The 20,940-nt window shown below is 39.9% G+C and overlaps 1 protein-coding gene across 1 annotated transcript in view; it reads right to left on the reverse strand.

The window, feature by feature from the left end:
* Window positions 1-7,412, reverse strand: part of TBC1D15 (TBC1 domain family member 15) — a 76,005-nt gene extending 68,593 nt beyond the window's left edge. Inside the window, exon 1 of the mRNA XM_004417868.3 lies at window positions 7,337-7,412. Within this exon, the coding sequence (XP_004417925.2) occupies window positions 7,337-7,366 (30 nt within the window). The 5' untranslated portion in view covers window positions 7,367-7,412. The remainder of the gene's footprint in view (window positions 1-7,336) is intronic.
* Between the last annotated feature and the right edge of the window lie 13,528 nt (window positions 7,413-20,940).

Genomic DNA, 20,940 nt, shown 5'->3' on the forward strand with positions numbered 1-20,940 from the left:
CCTATCTCCTAATTCCTCAAATCTTCACCTCTGACACTGACCCCTCATCACTTCTAGCCTGGGTTAATAATAACATTTTGGTCCCTCTTCCCCCAATTTGGTCACCTTCCAATAATCTGTGTAACGTATGTAATGAGTAACCCCTGCCCAACCTGAACTTTATAAAATGTACATCTGACATGCCATGCCCGAGCTTAAAATCCTTCTGATGCACCCTCTTCCTCTCCAGCTACACAACATCTGACACTCCCCAATACATACAAACTTCCTGCTTGGGCCACTCTGAACTCACCTGTTCCCTCAAAGCCTTGTGCCTGTTTTTGTGTGCAATCTATTCCCGCTACCTGGAACACTCTTTTACACCTTCTCTCTGCAAATAACTTCTACTAAGTTCTTCAAAAAAGCACAAGCAAGAGCCTGCGAAACTCTTCCAACCACCCCCATTCCACCTAATCTGATTTAGAAGTTTCTTTACTCATACACTCAACACATTTATTGAGCACCAACTAGATGCTGGGAATAAAAGGTGCTGGTGGAAAAACACGCATCGAAAAAAGCGTCTGACTAAACTAATAATGTCATGTAAACCAGTAAATCAATGGTAAAGTGCATACTTTACGCACACAGCAGAGTGTGATGGAAGTACGCACAGGATCCTGAATGAGATGTTATTTTCAGTTATTTGTTCAATAAATACATGGTGAATGCCTACAATGTGCCAGGCACAGAGCAAGCTTCCAGGTATAAATAAGTAAGAGTCAGTCACTGCCCTCAATAGCACTTACAATATAATTGGGGATTAGGACAAAAAACAGATAATTACAACATATGATAGAAGTATGAATAGGCTGTCACAGCAGGCCCTAATAAACAATATCTAACCTAGACTTACGGGGCTCAAGGAGGATGAGACTTAACTAGAATGACTTATAAGTTAGGACCTGAAGAATGGCAATTTTAACTAGAAGAGGGTGTATATTTGTGGCAGAGGTTATACATTCTATACAGAGCAGTAGTTCAGTGCATGGCTGCAACCCAGATCAGACAGTAGAAGTTAAAGAGTTTTGAGACAAGAGTAGGGACCAGATCAGATCATAAAAGGGTTTTATAAGCCATGCTCAAGAATTTGGGAGTTTGGAATTTATCCTAAAGACAATCTTTGCCACTAAAAAGTCATTAGAAAGTCCTAGCAGGGGAATGCCATAGTCATACTTGACTTTTCTAAGCCAACACACTGGCTATAGAGCCAAGAATGAACAGCTACAATAATCCAGGGAAGGAGAGATTCATAGTGGCTTGAACTAAGGCAGTGGCAGTAGGAATAAGGAAAGGCAGATGGCTTAGAAAGATATGTAGAAGGTCAAATGGCGTGTACCTGGTAGTCATGACAGGACTTCATGACTGATCAGATGCTGGAGGTGAAGGGGAGAGGAGTCAAGAACAAAACTGAGTGGATGAAATTATTCAGGGAGACAGAGAATACAGAAGGAGGAAAGGAAACAACTTGTAACATATTACGCAGCAATGACCATGGAGCTCTTAAAGAAATGTATAACGTAGGTGGTTTTAAGGGTAACAAACCAAGATACTGAGATAGCAAGCATGGTACAATTCCTGATGAAGGGCAGCCAGCAGAACTATTATTGCCTCTTAAGGGGATTAGTGTGCCAAACAATGTCAGACAGGAGAGCAAGAATAATTTAGCAGTCTGGGGAGGTACAACAAGGACTAAATGAATGACTTCTCTTATACCACTATACCAACAACTACATATTATAGTATTGTACAATAAAAGACAGTAAATAAATTTCATAACCATTTTCTTCCACCAGAAAGTGAAAATAAAAAGGCTAGGTTACAATTTTTCATCTAGTCCCAGGAGCTATGTTACATCAAAGCAGACTTAACATTTAAATTCTTTTCCAAAAAAGCCACGTTTTTATTAACTCACAAATTGAAATAATTCGTTAAAATTGCAAACCACTGTACTGTGTCAAGAATACAGTCTGTGTTTAATCATTCTTGTGTCCAAAGAACTCAGCACACAGAAAGTACTCAAATGTTTGTTAACCTAAAGAATGCCAGAAAAATAAAGAAAGAAGACATACTCATATTGTATCCTACAACAGGAAGGTACTACCATGTTACAAGATCTAGTCCAGGAAAAGAAAAATTCTCCAGGAAAATCTACTAGATGTTAAGAATATTCTTTATCTTTCTTAAGGACGAGGGTTTTGCAGGACTACAGGCAAATCTAAAAGGAACTGGAAGGGGCCAAATTTAAGCTACAAAACAAATTCTTACTAAGAATGATATCAAAACAGACTCTAACAGGAAATAGCTGATTTCCCAATTGTTTCAAGTTATTGTCAACAGAGCCAAATTCTAATATAATCATAATAAAAACACAGACCTAGAGTGAAATGCAAGTGTACTAAAATAGGACTTTTTAACTCCAAAACAAGAGTGCTTTAATGAACCCCTCTCTCTCACTCTAGTCCCCCTCATTTTCTCTACCTTTTTGCTCATTCCTCTTCACTGAATATCAACTATGTGCCAGAACCTATGCTAGATGCAGGTGAAACATTTCAGGCCCTGACCTCACGATGATGAGTCAGTCTACAGGTCTTCAGAACACAATCACTAAAAATATCACCCACTTCAAGGACTTGAAACTCATATTGCATTTCTTATTCAGGCAAGGTAAAGGGTGATTGTTGGTGAATGTTTTCCTTCTGAAGAAATGAAGTCTACACACTTCAAGGTAAAGGGCTATTTAATGTATCCCCAATGCCTAATACAGCACCTGGAAAAAACTAGATGCCTAATAAATATTTGTTGAATAAATGAATGAAAATAAACTGTAACCATTATCAGGGGCACTGGGTATAAGGCTAAAACCTCCTCTCTCCCACCTTCTCTAATTGGTAAATTCAACTCATTCTATTAACTCAACTTTGTTCACCTGTTAGAGAAAAAGTAGAATGGCCTTTACAGGCAGTGTCCCTATTTCTCCCCCCAGTATTCACAAGATGATGTCACTCTTTCCCCTGTTTGATTGAGTATGAAAACATATGGTTCTACACATATATAGCAACAAAGAACAGCTGAACTCTAAGAACTAATTAAGGTTTATAATCAAACTCAAACTCACTTTCAAAAGCTCAGCTAAAAAAACAATATACATGCAAAACTGAGTCCATCACAAATGTCAACAAAAATCTACCCCCGAATTTAGTCAAAGCATCAGAGAACTGAATATATCAAATTGGTACCCCGTATTTACTGAACTACTGAACTACCCACTGGCATAAAACCATCAGCATACTAAGGGGCATTATAGGGTACTTTTTGTTTTTTATCAGAAGGATACAATATGCCACATAATCAGATTCACTATATTATACACTATAAAGAAACTACAGGACTTTACTCTTTGATGTAATCTTCAGAAACTAGTCTTTTGGGTTTCTGCTTTTGGTTTTACTTTCCTGTGGATCCTATAATTCTTATAATTGATCAAGTTCCCCTCTTTACTTTGGCTGCTAGAAAACTTAGAGCCAAACTGCAGCCCACTAAAGCATACAGTTTATTTAATAATTGTACTTCCAATTCCTTCTACCTTTCCTACCTTTATTTACTTTCCGTTTGCTTCCTTTTTCCCCCTAATTCATTTTACATGACTATACTGCTTTTATATTTGTGGGCAGCCTTAATCTCTTTGTGGAAAAAGGCAGCAAAAATAAACATTCAACTATTTCCAAACGAATCATAACCTTAAATCTTAAGACAGTCTGAAAGACCTTCCTCAACAACAGTAATAATAACAGCTAACATTTATTGAGCACTTACTTGACACAAGGCACTATTCTAAACTTTGCAAATATTAACTCATTTAATCCTTTCTACAACTCCATGATGGAAATATAATCATCATCCCCTATTTTACAAATGAGAAAATTGGAGCATGGGGACGTTAAGAAATCTGTCAGAAGTAACACAGTTATAAAGAAGCAGAGCTAGGGTTTGAACCTGGGCAATGAGGCTCCATCTCCTTAACCACTGCCCTATTGTGATGATTTTTCATTCATCAAAACTACATGACTTCTAGCCAGCTTGGTGGCCCCGGTTTGTTGCCCGGTCACAGAACCACACCACCCATCTGTCAGTTGCCATGCTGTAGCAGCGGCTCACACAGAAGACCTAGAAGGACTTACAACTAGGAAGACTGCCAACAGATGTTAGCTCAGGACAAATCTTTCCCTGCAAAAAAAAACAAACAACTGCATGACTTCTAAAACAAGGCATTTTTCAATTCTTAAAATAACAATGAGAATTAAAACTAGAAGCAACCTCAAAAATAAATTTCACACCCATACTAAAAACTGCATTCTAAATCTTGAAAATTCTGCCATACCCAACGAATGATTTGCATGGAATTTAAGATGATGAATAACACCTACACAGCATCTGTTATGTGCCAGGCTTTGTTCTAATATATTTACTTATTAATCCTCCCAACAATCCCATGAAGTAGGTATTATAATCATCCCCACATTACAGATAAGGAGACTGAAGCACAGATAGGTTAAGTAATTTGACTGAAGTCACTAGTAAGTGTGAAGTTAGTTTTTGAAACCAGTTTAGCTCCAGAGTCCAAGCTCTTAAATCTTTCTCTGCTTCTCCCTATGACAGAGATTAACTTCCTCCTTCCATCACTTCCTACACTCAGAGTTCAAAGTAAGCAAAGAAGACTTACTAGAAAAATTACCCTAAATCCTAGATCTTAACAGTGAGAAAGAGATTCTAATTCAACAGAGCTGGGTTGTGGCCCAGCATCAGTATTTTTTAAAAGTACCACATATGATCCTTGTGAGCCTTAGTTAACATCCACTGCCCTACATTTCTAAACTAGACAGGTCTTAGCTGAACCTTTAGGGGGGAAATAAATAAATACAGACACACTCTGAAATATATAGATTCTTCCCTGTTCCCCATTCCCAAAGAAATCAGACTGGGAAGCCGGGAAGCATAGGATAAAGCCAGAAAGGTAACATTTTTTTTTTTTTTTTTTTTAAGATTTTTTTTTTTTATTTATTTATTTTTCCCCTAAAGCCCCAGTACATAGTTGTCTGTCATAGCTGCACATCCTTCTAGTTGCTGCACGTGGGATGCGGCCTCAGCATGGCTGGAGGAGTGGTGCCTCGGTGCGCACCCGGGATCCGAACCCGGGCCGCCGGCAGCGGAGAGCACGCACTCAACCGCTAAGCCACGGGGCCGGCCCAACATGGTTTTTTATGTCATGTTAACCAGCCCCGAATATTATTTCCATGGTAAGAGTAATAATATAAAGATTTTTTGTTTGTTTTTTCAAAGCAAGAGACAATCAGATTTATGCATTAAAAAAATAACTAGTGGTGGTGTAGAGAGGACTGTGGGCAGAGACTGGAGACAAGGGGAAAAATCAGCCAAGAACTCAAGATTAGAGGCTGACTAAAGGCCTGAATAAACTAAGCATTAAAGAGGATGCTGCAAATTTAAGAAAACTCTTTAAGGTTAAACTGGTAGGACCTGGTTATTGATTAGATGTTATTATAGAAACGCACGTCTCTAAATTTGTTTTACATGCAACCAAATGAATGATGAAGCCATTAAACTAGATCTGAACTTACAGAGGGAAGAATAAGTAGGTTTTGGTGTTCATGATAGTATTGTCTGGAAGAAGGGCAGCTTTTGGCATGGAAAAATAGTTTACATGGAGTGATAGAAATGGTTGTGAATTTGCAATTAGTGAGAATAAATGAGGTGATGAAGCAGAGTTATGAAATAAAAGACTAATTTTAAGAAGTCAGATTATGAAAGGTAGTGGCTTGAAGCAAAAGGTGAAAGAAGTCTTACATTTCACAACTCTGTGTCATCACCTTAAGAGTTCTTTCAAAATCAACCCACATCTGAAAATGGGAAGTGTAGTTCAAATGGAAAGGATCCATTCTTGCAAAGACATGGATTGGATCAGTCAAGATGGAATATCAAACAGGATAACCTTCAAATATGTAGTGAGTCAAGCAATCAGCATCCATTCTGAACACCAAAACTGACAAGACAACCAAAGAGCGTGAATAACCCAAAAACGATGACCAACCTATTATTTCAAATACCGAGCATGTAGAAGTATGTAATCTTTTTTTAATGCTTTTATTATTTCATGTAATCGTAACAACTCCAATCCAAGACATAATGACTGGCATCTCCTCCATTCTGGAGATAAAGAATATGAAGGACAAAGAAGTCATGCTTCTCAATTTCCCAAGGTTACATGTCAGACTCACAGCAACACAAAGACCAACTGTTATTTTGCCGCCTAGTCTAGTGCTCTATACACCAAACCACAAAACGATGTCAAATAATTCAAAACGGGATAGGGAGAGCAGTATGGAGAAAATAAGTGCAACTCAAGGAATAGAGGGAGTACTACGACAAGGAAATAGTCCTTAGCGTTGAATGAGTCATTACCAGACGCAACTGTTTAGGAAATACTCCCGCAATGGGAAATGCTACCAGTGGCATGTCACGACAGTCCTAGACAACGGGCATTAAGATGTGCCCTCGGAAGGGTAACAGGCACTGTACAACGAAACCTCCTCCGCCCCTAATCCTAGTTCCTAGCGAACCGGAAGGGGGATCACTGCCCACTTCCGTAAAACAGCACCACAGACACTGCCGCAGGAACATCAGAGAAACATTTAGGAAATAAGTACCTTAACTAACGCTTCCTAGACACGCGTGGGATGGTGTAAATCTCCAACTCCCTGAGTGGAAACATGCCCTCCTGCAAACAACCACCAACCGACTCGGCAGTCTGGCCACATGGCTCCAACACACTCTTCTAAGCGCACAACTGCGGAGCACCTGTTTTCAGCCCTCATCAGAGGGAAGCAGAGGAAGGCAGGGCAAGTTAGATTACCCTCAAAGGAACAGGGAAAAGACGAGGGAGTCCGAAGAGCAGACAAAATAACTCGAGTCAGAAACGGTGAGCCAGAAAAAGAAAAGAGCTAAGCCACCACTCGCCCTCAGGAAAGGTCTCAGCACAGCAGCAGCCGCCGCCCCGCGCAGGGCGGCCAGGCCCGCGCCGAGGCCGGCTGGGGGCGCAGGAGCCGGCTCTCTACCCCCGGGCCGAGCCGGCGCCCCCGGGAGAACGGCTGACCCCACCAAGTCCTCTTCTCCCGCATCCGCCGCAGGCTGCTCCTGATACGGAAAGGCCCCCGCCGCGGCCTCCAAGCAGCAAAAGCACCCCTATCCCAGGGAAAAGCAGAGGTGGCCACGGGCCGTTACTCACCTTCCCGCTCACAACACCCGCTACCGCCATGTTTCCTGCGCGTGCCTGTGATGACGTAGCAGCGCCTCACGTGTCTCTTGGACTCACAACAACATCCGGTGAAACTGAGCTGACATCCGGGCGGGAACGGGGCAGGCAGTGGCGGGAAGGCGCCAGGGAAGGGGTGGGGCGGGAGGAGGGCCTGGCGCATGCGTGCTGAGTGGGCTCGGAGGCCTCTGGGGTAGAGGCTCTGACGCATACTGCGCATGTGCCAATTTATTTTTCCTAGGCGGGCCCCGCCTGAGTTGACGTGTTTTTGCCCTGGGGCTTGCCAGGGGGCGAGATTTGTCGTTGGCAGGCCGCTTCAGTTCAGCATGAGGGAAACACCGTATTAGGAGCTAGCAAACCTGGTCCTGGCTTTGCGGCCACAGGCAAATCACTTCCACCTTCAGCCTGGTTCTCCTCTGTAGAATTGGGATCGTGGGGCCGCGGTGAAGATTTAGGGAATCCCAGCCCTCCATCAGAGGCACAAACGCGCAGAGACCTTTCCCGTCTGTCACTCGCTGAGTGCCCCTCACACGTGACCCTCAGTGAGGTGTTTTGGCAGGAACTGATAATACCACGCCCTCGCTGCCTAGCTCATAGCTCCTGCAGTTACTTAATAACTGTGTGGCTGAAAACAAGTTTAAATTCACCCAAGCTTTCAGGACGTAAAATGAGAATTACCCATAGAGTGGTTGTAGTGATCTTATGGGACAATGATGTGAGGTTAGATGATTGTTGAGATATCAAGATATTACCTTGCTTTGTTCTCAGCGCTGTAAAAGAATGTCAGAGAATGGTTGGATACAACCCTAGCTCTGGCACAAGATCTGGGACTTTCCTTGCCCCAGGGCAGAATAAAAGTCCCTTTTGTACCCCAACACCTGTGCCCATTGAGGTACTTCTCTCATCACAGAGTGGAGAGAGATTAGAGGCTTTTGAGGTTGGTTAAGTGGCAACCAAAGAGAATAACAGAAAAAAAGGGTTGCATGTTCTGTGAATATTGGGAACCTCACGGGTGAGAGAGGTGGCAGGACCTTAGATGGGAATGAATGTGTAGCACCGTTAGGGAAGCTGCGCACTAGGCACAAGAGATCCCAACCATGGCCAAGACCGCAGGCCTGAACTTGACATTGAATCAGCAAAGCAGTTCACCTGCAAGGGATAAATGAGTTGGGAAATGACTGTATTAGTGGTAACCAGCATTGAGTGAAGACTTGAAGGTCTTCCCTAAATGGACTGGACTGAGCAAGACCCCTAGAACCTTCACACAATCCTGGGTGTGGTGTCTAAAGCCCTAATAACCCAGATTAAATTTTCCGCCAGCTCAGAGTAATGGGTTGTGGTTAGAGAAAATTTTTAGTGTGACATTTATTACACCTGTGTTCTGGAGAAAAGTTGAAGCCCTTACTACAGTGTCAGGAATAGACCACTCAATAAATGGTAACTAGTATTTGTATAAGTTTGGGAATTAAAGGCTTCTCATTGAAAATTTGGCATCCTACATTCATCAGCTACTTCCTGATCTTCTCAAGCCTCACCCTCCAACTGCCCCTTAAATGCTGGTGCTACCCATGGGCAATCCTTGGGCTTCTTTTACTTTTTTTCCAAACACGTTCCTGAGCCATTATCTTCATATTCTGGCATCACCACCTGCTGTGTGCTAATGACTCTCAAATAGCTCCAGGCTGAGTCTCTCTTTCTTTCCTAAACTCTAGAGCCTACACCTACTGCCTGCTGGACGGTGTTACTTGACCCACTCACAACTCAAAAAATCCTAAACCTTCACTACTCAAAATGTAGCCTGCAGACACGTAGCACCAGCATCACCTGGGAGTGTGTTAGAAATGCAGAATCTCGGGTCCCACCCCAAAACTACTGAACCAAAATCTGCACTGTAACAAGATCTCTAAGTGATTTGTGTGCACATTAAATTTTGAGAAGCACAACCTTAAATCAAACTTAAATTTTGCTTTTGTTCTCTGAAAATTACTGGCACTTGCTGAACTAGAAATGCAGTCAGAGCGCAATTTCTCCAGGAAATGGTTGCTATCATGTTACCCCTTTCTGATATGTCTTCTGGAGAGCTCATGGGAGATATCCCCACTATGTCTCTCCTCCATGTCCCCACTACCACTTCCGTGGTTCAGGTCTCTCATTACCTCTGGTTTGGACAACTACTGTGGCATTGTAATTCATTCCCTTGCTTTCTACTTCATCTACCTCCTAACCCATTTTTCATATCCCTACTGTATTGATCTTTCTAAAACATAAATGTGATCCTGTGAACTCCCTGCTTAAAATCCCTTAATGGCTCCCCATCTCTTGAAGAAAAAGTCCAAATTCTCCAGCATAGCATACAAGGTCCTTCATAAACTGTTCCTGCCTACCATTTTAGCTTTATCTCCCAACTTTCCCCACTCAGACCCAGTTCTCCAGCCATAGCCGAATATCTGCTGTTCCCTGAATGTGCCGTGCTGCATCCCAAGATTGCTTCTGACTGAAGCAGATTGACTTGGCCTGCATCATGGGACCAGTCCTGAGCCAATCCCGTGGCCCGAAGGATGTGATGTTCTGATTGGCCTGATTTGAATCATATGCCCACAGCTCCATTCAAAGTACGTGGAATGAGAGGAAGAGTATTTCCCAGAGAAAAATCCCAGAACCATTCCAGAAAAAAAGGGAGTAGCTGTTGAGCAAGCCAAAGCAGACATCAATTCCAGAGGCTCCATTTCTGCACGCCCATGGTATCATAGTGTAAAATACTTGGTGATTTACTGAACTGCTTTCAAGGCAGGGAGGGTGCTTTTCATTTCTGTGACCACCAAACCTAGCACAAATGCCTGATGCATAGTAGACACTAGATAAGGGTTTGTTTAACAAATTAATTTAAATCAACTCCACATTTAGAAATGGCACAGTTATACTTTACATTCAAGAGGAAAGAGACCATTTTCCTTCTTTAGTTATATTCTCTGTCTATATGCAAAGGAAGGAACTAGGTCAGGATTTCAACATAGTTTGTTTCATATTTTAGTTTTTTACTATATTAGAAAGAAAAAAAATCATAGTGCACTTACATATAACAAGGGGACAGGTTTTTTAAAGCCGTGTGCCTATAAATTTAATGTAAATAAAGTCATCAAGTTCTCTATAACTTAAATTACTGTTTTCATGAGAGTGGTTTTATAGTTTCTAAGTTCACTCCCATGAACTACATAGTTACTCACTAATTAGAACATCACTGAAAAAGTCATATGATGCAAAAGAATCTTAATAAGTACCTTAAAGAAACTTTAGACTCAGGCGGGACTTGAGAGATAGTCTCCCCAGGTTTTTCAGTTGAAGAAATTGAGTCTGTTAGACATTAATGATTTGCCAAAGTCATGAGCTGCTTTATGGCTAAATAGAGACTTCATTACAGATACGTGTCTTAGTCAGCTGTGCTACACTATCAGCTGAAAGTGATCACGCCCATCTCTAAACTACAGCGTTTAATTACCTGTTCAATCTGATTCTGTCCACCTCAGTTTCTGATTGACCTATTTGTCTTTCAAGATTTATGATGACGTCACACATCATCTATTAAGAGTCCCCCAACTTTACCACTATTCATTGATCTCTACCTTTCCTGACCTCTTGAACAGTCAGACTAAAAACTTTGTTTCAGTGCCTAACTATACAAAATAGTAGCATGAAGATAGCATGTGCTTTGCTGACAGCCAGGAGACTGCAGGATTTCTCTCTGGATAAATTGACAACAGAAATCAGACCTATAGGTACTGACAGTTGGGGATCTCCATTGAAATGACCCAACCACATCATCCTACAGTGAAGAACAGAAATCAATAAACTCCACCTATATCTCTAAAACTTCCAATCAGCTTTTGGTTCTGGTCTCTTAAATATGAAGAGCTAACCATGGGTCACTCCACATTTGAAGAAAACTTTCAAGCTGAAAGGCAAAGACCAAAAAGAACAAACTAACAAAAAAGCAATTGAAGACAAACAAACAATGCAGAGAACAGAATAAAACTTTTTAAGTCTAAAAAATACCTTTATAGAAATGAGAGAAGATTTTGCGTCCATAAAACAAGAAAAAAAGGCCATGTAAAGGAATATTCAGAAAGCCAAAATGAGGCCTAAGAAATTAAAAATATGATAACAAATGAAAAAAAATCCATAAATGGATTGGAAGATAAGCTGAGGAAATGTCCCAGAAATTAAAACAAAAAGACAAAACCATGGAAATAAGAGAGAAAAGTTAAGAAATTAGTGCATTAGAACAGGATATCGAATATCCAAATAAAGGAGAGAGAGCAGAGAATATTGAGGAAAGGAAATGATTAAACAAATAATTCCAAAAAATTTCCCAGAACTGTCAGCCATGCATTTTCAAATTGAATCAGCCCACCAAGTGCCCAGCAGAGTAGATGAAAAGGACCAGCAACAAGGGAAATAATTGTGAAATTTCAGAACAATGGAAATTGAAAGAAGGTTATAAAAATTTTCAGAGGAAAAAAACCAACATGTTATATGAAAAGGACAAGAATAAAGATCTCTTTGAACTTGACAGTAGAAACACTGGAAACTGTAAGACAATGTAGTAAAGCCTTTGAAAATATTTTTAACCTAGAATGTCATACCCAACCAAATACTCAATCAAGTGTGAAAGTAAAACAATTCATTTTCAGACACGCAAGTTCAAAAAAATTGTGATCTTTTATGCGCCCTTTCTCAGGAAGCAACTGGAGGCTGTGTGACACCAAAACGAGACAGTTAATTATGAGAGGGCAACATATTGAATCTAGAAAATGGGAAAAAAACACAGGGGATACAATGCAAAAGAGAATCTTGAGGGCATTCCTGGTGGGACTGTGAAATGGTGCAGCCACTGTGGAAAACAGTATGGCAATTCCTGAAAAAACTAAGCAGAATTACCATATGATCCAGCAATTTCACTTCTAGATATATATCCAAAAGAATTTAAAGCAGAGACAGATATTTGCACACCAATATTCACAGCAACATCATTCACAATAGCCAAAAGGTTAAAATAACCCAAAAATCCATCACAGCTGAGTGGATAAACAAAATACATACAATGGAGTATTATTCAGCCTTAAAAAGAAATGAAATTCTGATACATGCTACAACATGGATGAACCTTGAAAATATTATGCCAAGTGAAATAAGCCAGATACAAAATGGCAAATATTGTATGATTCTACTTATTGAGGCACCTAAAACAGTCAAATTCATAGAGACAGAGAGTAGAATAGTGGTCTAGGGTCATGGAGGGTGGTGGAGAATAGGAATCATTGTCTAAGTTTCAGTTTGGGATGATGAAAAAGTCTGGAAATGGGTAGTGGTGATGTTTGCACAAAAATGTGAATGTACTTAATGCCACTGAATTGTACACTTAAAAACGGCTGAAATAGGGGCCAGCCCAGTGGTGCAGCAGTTAAGTGCACATGCTCCACTTCGGCAGCACGGGCTTCCCAGGTTAGGATCCCAGGTGTGCACAGACACACTGCTTGTCAAGCCATGCTGTGGCAGCGTCCCATAGAAAGTAGAGGAAGATGGGCATGGATGTTAGCCCAGGGCCGATCTTCCTCAGCAAAAAAGAGGAGGATTGGCATCAGATGTTAGCTCAGGGCTGATCTTCCTCACCAAAAAAAAAAAAAAAAAAAAAGCTAAAATAGGGCCAGCCTGGTGGCATAGTGGTTAAGTTCGCATGCTCCGCTTCGGCAGCCTGAGGTTTGTGGGTTCAGATCCTGGGCGTGGACCTACACACCGCTCATCAAGCCATGCTGTGATGGTGTCTCATATACAAAGTAGAGGAGGATTGGTGCAGATGTTAGCTCAGAGGCAATCTTCCTCACCAAAAAACAAAAAATGGCTGAAATAGTAAAATTTATGTCATGTGTATTTTACAATTTTTTAAATAATTGCAAAAAAATAGAAGAAAATATTCAGGATCTAGGGTTAAGCAGAGTTCTTACACTTGACATCAAAACCATGATCATAAAGGAAAAGTTGATAAAATTGGGCTTTATCAAAATTAAAAACTTTTGCTTTCCAAAAGACTGTGAAAAGAATGAAAAAATCTACAGACTAGGGTAAAACGTTTGCAAACTGCATATTCAGCAAAGGACTAATACCTAGAATACAAAAGATCTCTCAAAACTCAACATTAAAGAAACAAATAATCGAATTAGAAAATGGGTTAAAAAAACCATTGCATTAATTCTCTATCACTTCCACAACAAATTACCACAAACTTAGTTGCTAAAAATAAAACAGATTTTTATTTTCTTACAGTCAAACACAGGTCTCACTGGCTGTTGTAAGAGGTTCGATGGATTCGATCGGAGACTTAAAAAGGAACTTTCCAACCCAAATGAATGGACTGAGTGCACTTTATTAATTTTTTTTTTAAGATTTTATTTATTTATTTATTTTTCCCCCAAAGCCCCAGTAGGTAGTTGTATGTCATGGCTGCACATCCTTCTAGTTGCTGTATGTGGGATGCTGCCTCAGCATGGCCGGAGAAGCGGTAAGTCAGTGCGCGCCCAGGATCCGAACCCAGGCCACCAGCAGCAGAGCTCGAGCATTTAACTGCTAAGCCATGGGGCCGGCCCCTGAGTGCACTTTATTATAGAGGGAAGAGTAAAGGCAAAAGTTAGCAAATAGATATGGAGAATACAGGAGGTACCTATATCCAAAGAAACATCAGACTGGGTACTTATAACATCCAAATACGTCAATAAAAAGAGGAAACAACATCAGATTGATCGAGAGAGAGAAACATCAGACTGGGTACTTACAACATCCGCGCCCTTACACTAGGGAGAGTCCCTTTAACTGGCACGGCTAGGTGGAAGTGCCGATTGAAAGAGGTCCTGGGCAAGGTGTCTCCCCTACAGGTGAGACTCTCACCAGGCCCCAATTTCCAGCAGCTTATATAGTATGAGTGATCTCCAGAGTAAGCATTTGGTGTTCGCATGTACAAATGGTTATCAGTTGTGTATGTGCATTGAGCTCCTTGGTTATCGCCCTAGCCTGGCACAGATGGCCAGTCCATCCCAGGCTATGAAGCCCAAAGGGTCTTGTAATCTTATAAATTGCAACTATCTCTGTGGGACAAGGGCCAGTTCCTACCACACAGAAAGCCGCTTTATATTTCTTTGTGTGCTGGTGGCTGTAGGTTCATGGACCGGCCAAACATGGCTGTACTCATGTCAAGACACTGGCCTAAGATCAAGGTGTCAGCAGGGCTGTAGTCCTTTCTGGAGGCTCTTTGAGGAGAGTCTGTTTCCTTGCCTTTCTAGCTTCTAGAGGTCATCTGCATGCCTTGGCATATGGCCCCCATCTCCATCTTCAAAGCTAGCAATATTCCATCTCTCTGCAATGACTGCATCTCTAATTTTTCTTCATTAGTCACAACTCCCCAAGAAAGATTCTCCACTTAAGGACTTATGGGATTAGACTGGGCCCACCTGAACAATTCACAACAATCTCCCCATCTCAAGGTCCATAATCTTAATCACATCAGCAAAGTACCTTTGCTTTGTAAGGTAACATATTCTGAAGTTCTGGGGATTATGGCATGATATCTTTGGGAAAGCATTGTTCTGCCTATAATAGACATTTTATTAAAGAAGATATAAAGATGGCAAACGAAGCACATAAAAGATGTTCAACTTTATTAGTCACTAGGGAAATGCAAATTAAAGCCACAGTGAGATATCACTACATACTTATTAGAATGGCTAACATAAAAAATAGCAGTGACACTAAATCCTTGAAAGGATGTGGAGAAACTGAATCACTAATACATTGTTGGTGGGAATATAAAATTGTACAGCCACTCTGGAGAATAGTTTGACAGTTTTTCATAAAACTAAAACTAAACTAAACTCACTATATGACCCAGCAATTGTAACGTTGGGCATTTATTCGAGGGAAATGAAAACAATGTACACACAAAAACCTATGCATCAATATTTATAGAAGTTTTATTTGTAACAGCCAAAGCTGAAAACACCCCAAATGTCCTTTAACAGATGAATGATTAAACAAACTGTGGTACATCCATACCATGGAATACTACAAAGCAATAAAAAAGAATGAACTATTGAAACATGCAACAACTTGGATGGATCTCAAGAGAACGATGCTGAGTGAAAAAAAACCCAATCCCAAATGGTTACATGCTGTATGATTCCACTTATATGACATTCTCGAAATGGCAAAATTATAGACATGAAGAACAGATTAGTGTTTCCAGGGCTTAGGGATTGGGGAGGAAGGAAAAAGGGGTTGGTGTGACTATAAAGGGATAGCACAAGGAAGCCCTGTGATAATGGAACAGTTCTGTATCTTGATGGTAGTGATGGTTATGTGAATCTACACATGTGGGATAAAATTGCATGTTATACACACTATCCACACACACATACAAATAAGTGCATTGTAAAGCTGGTGAAATCTGAGTAAATTCTGTGGACTTTATCAATGTCAATTTCTTGGTTTTGGTATTGTACTATAGTTATATAAGATATTGCCATTGGGGAAAACTAGGTGAAAGGTATGTGGGACCTCCCTGTACCATTTTTTTCTTTTGCAAATTTCCAAAGTTTATATATATATATTGGAATTTTTTAATTCAATTACATGTTTTCACATACATATCAGTTAGGAAGGCTTTGGCTGCAAGTATCAGACAATCTGAATAAATATATGTTAAATATGTGGATTTTGTTTTGTCTCACATAACAAAAATTCAAGAGATAGGGCAGTTTCAGGGTTAATTCACCACCTCAACATGGTCATCAAATACCTGCTTCTTATCATACTTCTGCTCTTTCTTTTCCAGATTGTTGGCTTTTGCCCTAAAACTGTCTACTTGGTCTCAAAATGGCTATATGTCTGCAACACCATATATATAGCTGGAATTGAAAAATTTGTTTAGCTCCTAATGCAATTGAAAAGCCATAGCTCTGTGGTATCTGTTATATCTAAGGCCACTGTCATCTCCCCATGAATGCCTGCAGCAACTTCCTCATACTCCTGCCTAAAATGTTGTTCCCTTCTAATCCCTTCTTCACGATGAAGAACACTGATCTTTTTACCTTTTCTTTTTCGTTCCTAAATCACCATGTCATTAACTCCCTAGAATCAATAGCTAATTTTTTGTCAGCATTGACAGCATGAAATCCAGGCTCCTTCAGCCTATTTTCCACTATTGCCTGAAGAACTTTATACTCTAATGACCCCAAACTGTTTATGGTTCTCTGAACTCTTTGCTTATGAGGTCCCCTCAGCCTGGCACCCCGTTGCTTTCCATTCCCAAACCTACCCGTTTCATCTAGGAAATGGCTCCTCATCCTTTAACAGTCAACCAGGACATCAAATCTTTCTCCTGGAAGGCTTCTCAATTCTTCATCGTAGTAATGATAAGCAAAAGAGTCTCTACTAATAGAACTGTAGGGATGAGCTGGAAAAGCAATGAAGAGCTGTTGAAAAACAGATAAACAGAAACTCAAACCTGGGGCATGGTTCTATGTAGGAAGTTTTTGAATTTCAATTGTTGGTATGTCAGTGACAGCCTGTACATACCACATTTTTTTCTCTCTGATGCTATGATGCTTTTGAAATGAAAGACCTGCTAGGCAAATAATAAAAAATAGCTTCCCAAACTGCTGATTATTCACGAAATGTTTCCATTTATCTCTGAATCATAATGTAGCTAACTATTGAGAAATGGAGCTATTGTTGAAGGCTGAGAGGCATTCTTGTTTTCTTCTATCAAGGCACACATTACCCAGTATCAAATGCTTCCTTCTCAGCCTAATTGCTTACTCACTTACATTTCTCTCTCCTTTAATATGTCATGAAGCTTTATGTTAAATGCTTTTTAAAAAAACTATTTATGAAATGAAGAAATAAAACAGGAAATTTATAAGCTATTTGGGAAGAAAAAGAAATATCAATGTAATAATCACTTAAAATTATATTGGCATGAATCTACAGCATTTCTCTTTCATACTCTGATGAAGCTAATGAAAAACAAAACTAGCAAATTCAAATATTTGCATAAGTTGAACCCTTAAAAAGAACAGTAGTTGCAGTCTAACTACTCCATCCAAAGTTTGAGCTTCTCTACAAAAGCTATGTAAGCATTCTCTGTGAACATTACCTACATAGCAGCATGTGTATACAAAATTAGTATACCTTCTCTACTTCATGCCCCCAACATTGAGTCAATATTAGACATTAAGAAAAGACATACAATATACATGGAACCTGATTCAATTAGCTGATAGATTCAGGAATCATGCCTTCTAATCCTATTATTGGAATTTAACAATGCTTTAAGCCAACTATTTAAGTGAACTATTTGATTTCCTTTCTGTTAAGGGCATAAAGAATAAAAGAGAAGAAATAAAAAGCCCTAAGAATCTACAGTGTAGATTCTACACCAAACACCAAACTTCTAGGAATGTTAGAAGAATTCCACCCTCGACTTTACACAAATTGTATTGTTTGAAATTTTAACAATCTGTCTATATAGTTTTTTCCCCGTTATTAGAAAGTTCTTGTATTATACTTAAATTGGATTCCCTGTTGGCAGTGGAGGGTGGTAAAGAGTTGGTATCTTGAGGCAATGTTGGGTAAATCTTTACAGCAACACGACCCTGGGAAAGTGATTTCATCTTCTGGAATTTGTTCCCTCAGCCTGTCAGTAGTTTAATCTTCAAATGTGACAGTATATAAGCTCCTGAACTTGTGTTATGAGTCAGAAGCCCGGCAACTTAACTGGGACAGAGTCACCAAATGCAAAACAAACCAGTAAGAAGTACAATCTAGAAATCTGGATGAATTGCTGGAGGTCAAGCATGGACCAACTCCAGAGTGTGAAGCCTCTGGAGGCTGTAGTCACGTGGGGGGCAGGGGGTTCCCACCTTTACACTGACTTTTCCTCTAGGAGCCCCACCAGGCTCCCATAACATTGGAGGATGGGGAAAATCCAGAGAAAGCCTCCCTCTCCATTATACTGGCTCTATATTACTTTAAAAATCATCAAATAATCAGAATATTTTACAGACATTTTGCCTGGTGATTCTGTCTGTATCTTCTTTTATGAGGAGAATCGAGGAATTCAATCTCCCAAACCCTCAGTCCATTTATTCTATATAAATAAATCTGAATATTTTACTTGAAGAGTGGGATATCAGAGTAAGAATTTCTAAATAATTGATTTAGTTGTCTCTGTTTAAAGTGTAGATATCCACTAATCCTACGTTTTCTTAGTGCCTACTATGTCAATACATGGTGCTAGGAACTATGAGAGTCAAGAACACCTAGGAGAAGCCCTGAAGAGGAACGTCTAGGAAAGGACTCAAGAGAACTGCTGCTACTGAACAGTTGTGTAACCTTTGACATAGCAACCAATCTCTAAATTAGGGCTTTCAGTAAAAAGCAAAGACTGAGTCAGATGATTTCTCGATCCCCGTGGTAGATTGCAAAAACAGCCACACTTATCCATCCCTTCCTGTATGTAGGGGACCTTACAGCTCTTGAATCAAGAGGTGGAATATATTTCCTTACTCCTTGAATCTGAGCTGTCTTTGTGACTTGCTTGGGCAAAGAGCAAAGAGCACTAGAAGTTTATTTTTATATAGAGAATTCCAGAAAAAGAAGAAATTTATTCTTTTGAATGCCCCAAAACATCAATAGACCTATTACTAAAGCAAAGCTATAACTAGAAGTGACTTCAGGAAGGGAGAACACTACCTGACAGAGTCTAGGCAGTGTGTCAGAGGGGGGTCAGAGATGAAATACTTACAGGGCTTTGGGTCCTGAGTTGAGTGGTTTAAGATGGGGCTCTCAAGGCAAGGAGCTGATTGGGATCAGGCAGATTTGTGACATAATTGTTTACGATTTGGTAGACAAAAAGAAGAGAGAATCTTGAAGTGACCCTTTTTGTTACAAGTGTGTACTGTAGATATCTGCAAGCTAATTGCAGAAATGAGCAGTCTACTGTCTCAGATAATTGATCTGTGAGAATTTTCTAAAGAGGTGAAATTATTCATTGTATTCATTCCAGGCAAAATTTCCTTGAACAAACAACTCAGTCAAGTTGACATAGGTAGTCTACAGGCTTATCTAAGTCATATTGTTGCAGATATTCTGAATTCTTAACCCATTTCAACTTTATGAGCATAAAATTATTGATAATATTTTTATCTTTTACATTTCTATTGTAACTATAATTATGTTTTCTTTCTCATTCATATTTTTTGCTTATATGTGATTTCCTTTTTCTTTGAAAAATTTTCCAGAAGTCATTTCTATTTTAAGATTTTCACAGAACCAGTATCTGAAATTATTTTTTCTCTTTTTATATCTTAGTTCTTTCATTGAATTCTGCTCTTATTTTTATTATCTCCTTCCTTCTAATTTCTTTAGGGTTTATTCTGTGGTTTCTTTTCTAATTTCTTGAGTTAAACATTTATCTTATTACTATTCAGACTTTCTTCTTTTATTTTTCTTTTTCTTTATTGTGGTAACATTGTTTTATAACATTACATAAATTTCGAGTATACATCATTATATTTCGATTTCTGTGTAGATTACATCATGTTCACCATGCAAAGAATAATTGCAATCCATCACCATACACATGTGCCTAATCACCCCTTTCACCCTCCTCCCTCCTCCCTTCCCCTCTGGTAACCACCAATCCAATCTCTGTACCTGTGCATTTGTTTGTTGTTGTTTTTATCTTCTATTTACGAGTGAGATCATACAGTATTTGATTTTCACCATCTTATTTATTTTGCTTAGCATAATACCCTCAAGGTCCATCCATGTTGTAACAAATAGCCAGATTTCATCCTTTTTTATGGCTGAGTAGTATTCCATTATGTATATATACCACATCTTCTTTATCCATTCATCCCTTCATGGGCACCTAGGTTACTTCCAAGTATTGGCTATCGTGACTAATGCTGCAGTGAACACAGGGGTGCATATATCTGTTTTTTTTGTGTGTGTGTGAGGAAGATCAGCCCTGAGCTAACATCCATGCTAATCCTCCTCTTTTTGCTGAGGAAGACTGGCCCTGAGCTAACATCTATTGCCAATCCTCCTCCTATTTTTTTTTCCCCCAAAGCCCCAGTAGATAGTTGTGTGTCATAGGTGCACATCCTTCTAGTTGCTGTGTGTGGGATGCTGCCTCAGCATGGCGGGACAAGCAGTACGTCGGTGCGTGCCTGGGATCCGAACCCGGGCCGCTGGTAGCAGAGCGCGTGCACCTAACTGCTAAGCCATGGGGCCGGCCCTAGGGGTGCATATATCTTTATGCATGCATGTTTTCATGTTCTTTGGATAAATACCCAGCAGTGGAATAGTTGGATTGTATGGTAGTTCTATTCTTAGATTTTGAGGAATCTCCATACTGTTTTCCATAGTGGCTGCACCACTTTGCACTCCCACCAGCAGTGTATGAGTTCTCTTTTCTCCACATCCTCTCCAACACTTATTATTTCCTGTCTTTTTAATTATAGACATTC

The sequence above is a fragment of the Ceratotherium simum genome, chromosome 25 (assembly GCF_057802395.1).
Source record: "Ceratotherium simum simum isolate JZ-2026a chromosome 25, ASM5780239v1, whole genome shotgun sequence".
In the NCBI taxonomy this organism is placed as follows: domain Eukaryota; kingdom Metazoa; phylum Chordata; class Mammalia; order Perissodactyla; family Rhinocerotidae; genus Ceratotherium; species Ceratotherium simum.